This window comes from Nyctereutes procyonoides, unplaced genomic scaffold (genome assembly GCF_905146905.1).
Source record: "Nyctereutes procyonoides isolate TBG_1078 unplaced genomic scaffold, NYPRO_anot_genome, whole genome shotgun sequence".
Lineage (NCBI taxonomy): Eukaryota > Metazoa > Chordata > Mammalia > Carnivora > Canidae > Nyctereutes > Nyctereutes procyonoides.
The window spans coordinates 69,292-70,995 of NW_026575041.1; the positions used below are offsets into that span (position 1 = coordinate 69,292).

General features: G+C 35.3%; 1 protein-coding gene across 1 annotated transcript; it reads left to right on the top strand.

Moving 5' to 3' along the window:
* The first annotated feature begins 430 nt into the window (after nucleotides 1-430).
* Nucleotides 431-1,408, top strand: LOC129506573 (olfactory receptor 51F1). Its single transcript, XM_055320348.1, has one exon. It carries the CDS (start codon nucleotides 431-433, stop codon nucleotides 1,406-1,408), a length of 978 nt encoding a protein of 325 aa, XP_055176323.1.
* Nucleotides 1,409-1,704: the final 296 nt, after the last annotated feature.

Sequence of the window (1,704 nt, forward strand, 5' to 3'; positions counted from 1 at the left end):
AATGATAACTTCAAAATGTTCAGGTGACTTTTGCCTGGAAATTCACACCCATGTGGGCACTTAAGATCCATAGAAATCTTTAGGTAGGTTTCCCTTGGTCGTTTCACATACAACATATTCAAAATTGAATGCTTTGATTTTTATTATTATCTATTCATAGAATCTTATGATCAATATAGGAAATAATTATCATCAAAATGTATAAGATTATTTAGATATATTTTTCTTGAATTTAAAAGTAAAATGTATATGTGTGTGTGCATTTTATTTATATAAATAATTAAAATAGACTTTGATCCGTGTTTTCGCAATAATAGAATACTTATCCATGACTAGATAGCTCTCCTAACTAAAAAGAAAATTTCTATGAATATTTATGTGTGACAATGTAATTCATTATCTCTATAGGATGTGAGAATTGAGAGGACAAATGCTACAAATCCAGGAAAACATGCAGATCTTAAGCAACCTGACATCTAAATTTCCAACCTTCTTGTTGGCTGGCATTCCTGGCCTAGAATCTGCCCATGTGTGGATCTCTATCCCCTTCTGTTGTCTCTATACCACTGCCCTCTCCGGGAATAGCATGATCCTGTTTGTCATCATTACCCAGAAGAGTCTCCATGAGCCCATGTACTATTTTCTCTCCATGCTTTCAGCTGCTGACTTAGGCTTGACTGTTTCTACAATGTCAACAACATTAAGTATCCTCTGGTTTGATGCAATTGAAATCAATCTGGATACCTGCATTATCCAGATGTTTTTTCTTCATGGATTTACCTTCATAGAATCTGGGGTGCTGGTGGCTATGGCGTTTGACCGCTATGTGGCCATCTGTGATCCTCTGAGGTACACTACCCTTCTCACTAATTCTAGAATCATTCAGATGGGCCTGTTAATGACTATACGCACTGTAGTATTAGTAGTACCACCACTTTTGCTCCTTAAGCCCCTCTATTTCTGTAGAACAAATGTCCTTTCCCACTCCTACTGCTACCACCCAGATGTGATTAAATTAGCATGTTCAGATACTTGGGCCAATAGCATCTGTGGATTAATTGATCTCATCCTGACAACAGGAATAGATACACCATGCATTATCTTGTCTTATATTTTGATCATTCATTCTGTCCTCAGTATTGCCTCCCCTGAAGAGAGACATAAGGTCTTTAACACTTGTATCTCCCACATTGGAGCAGTGACTGTTTTCTACATCCCCATGATGAGCCTGTCTTTGGTGCATCGTTATGGTCCATCAGCACCCAAAATAGTCCATTCGATGATGGCCAACATATATCTGCTTTTGCCTCCTGTGCTCAACCCCATCATCTATAGTGTAAAAACAAAACAGATACGCAAGGCTATATACTCAGTCTTCTCCTTACAAAATAAACAGATGATTGCCTGAGGAAAAAACTGAAAAAAGTGACTTTCACTGTAGAACAGCAACTCTGGTAGGTTACTGTCTATCAGATACCTTTTTTGTAATTTTATTACTTTATTCAACAAATATTTAGAGAGCATTTTTGTATTTTCAGTCATAAAATGTTATGTCTCAATAGTTTTATAGTCCAATAAGGGAAATATAAAAACATTAATAATGAAATAATAAAAATATTAAGAGTAATTAACATTGAGTGACCACTTTATACTATATGTTCTTTTTTATAATAAATATATTTTTATTGGTGTTCAATTTGCCAA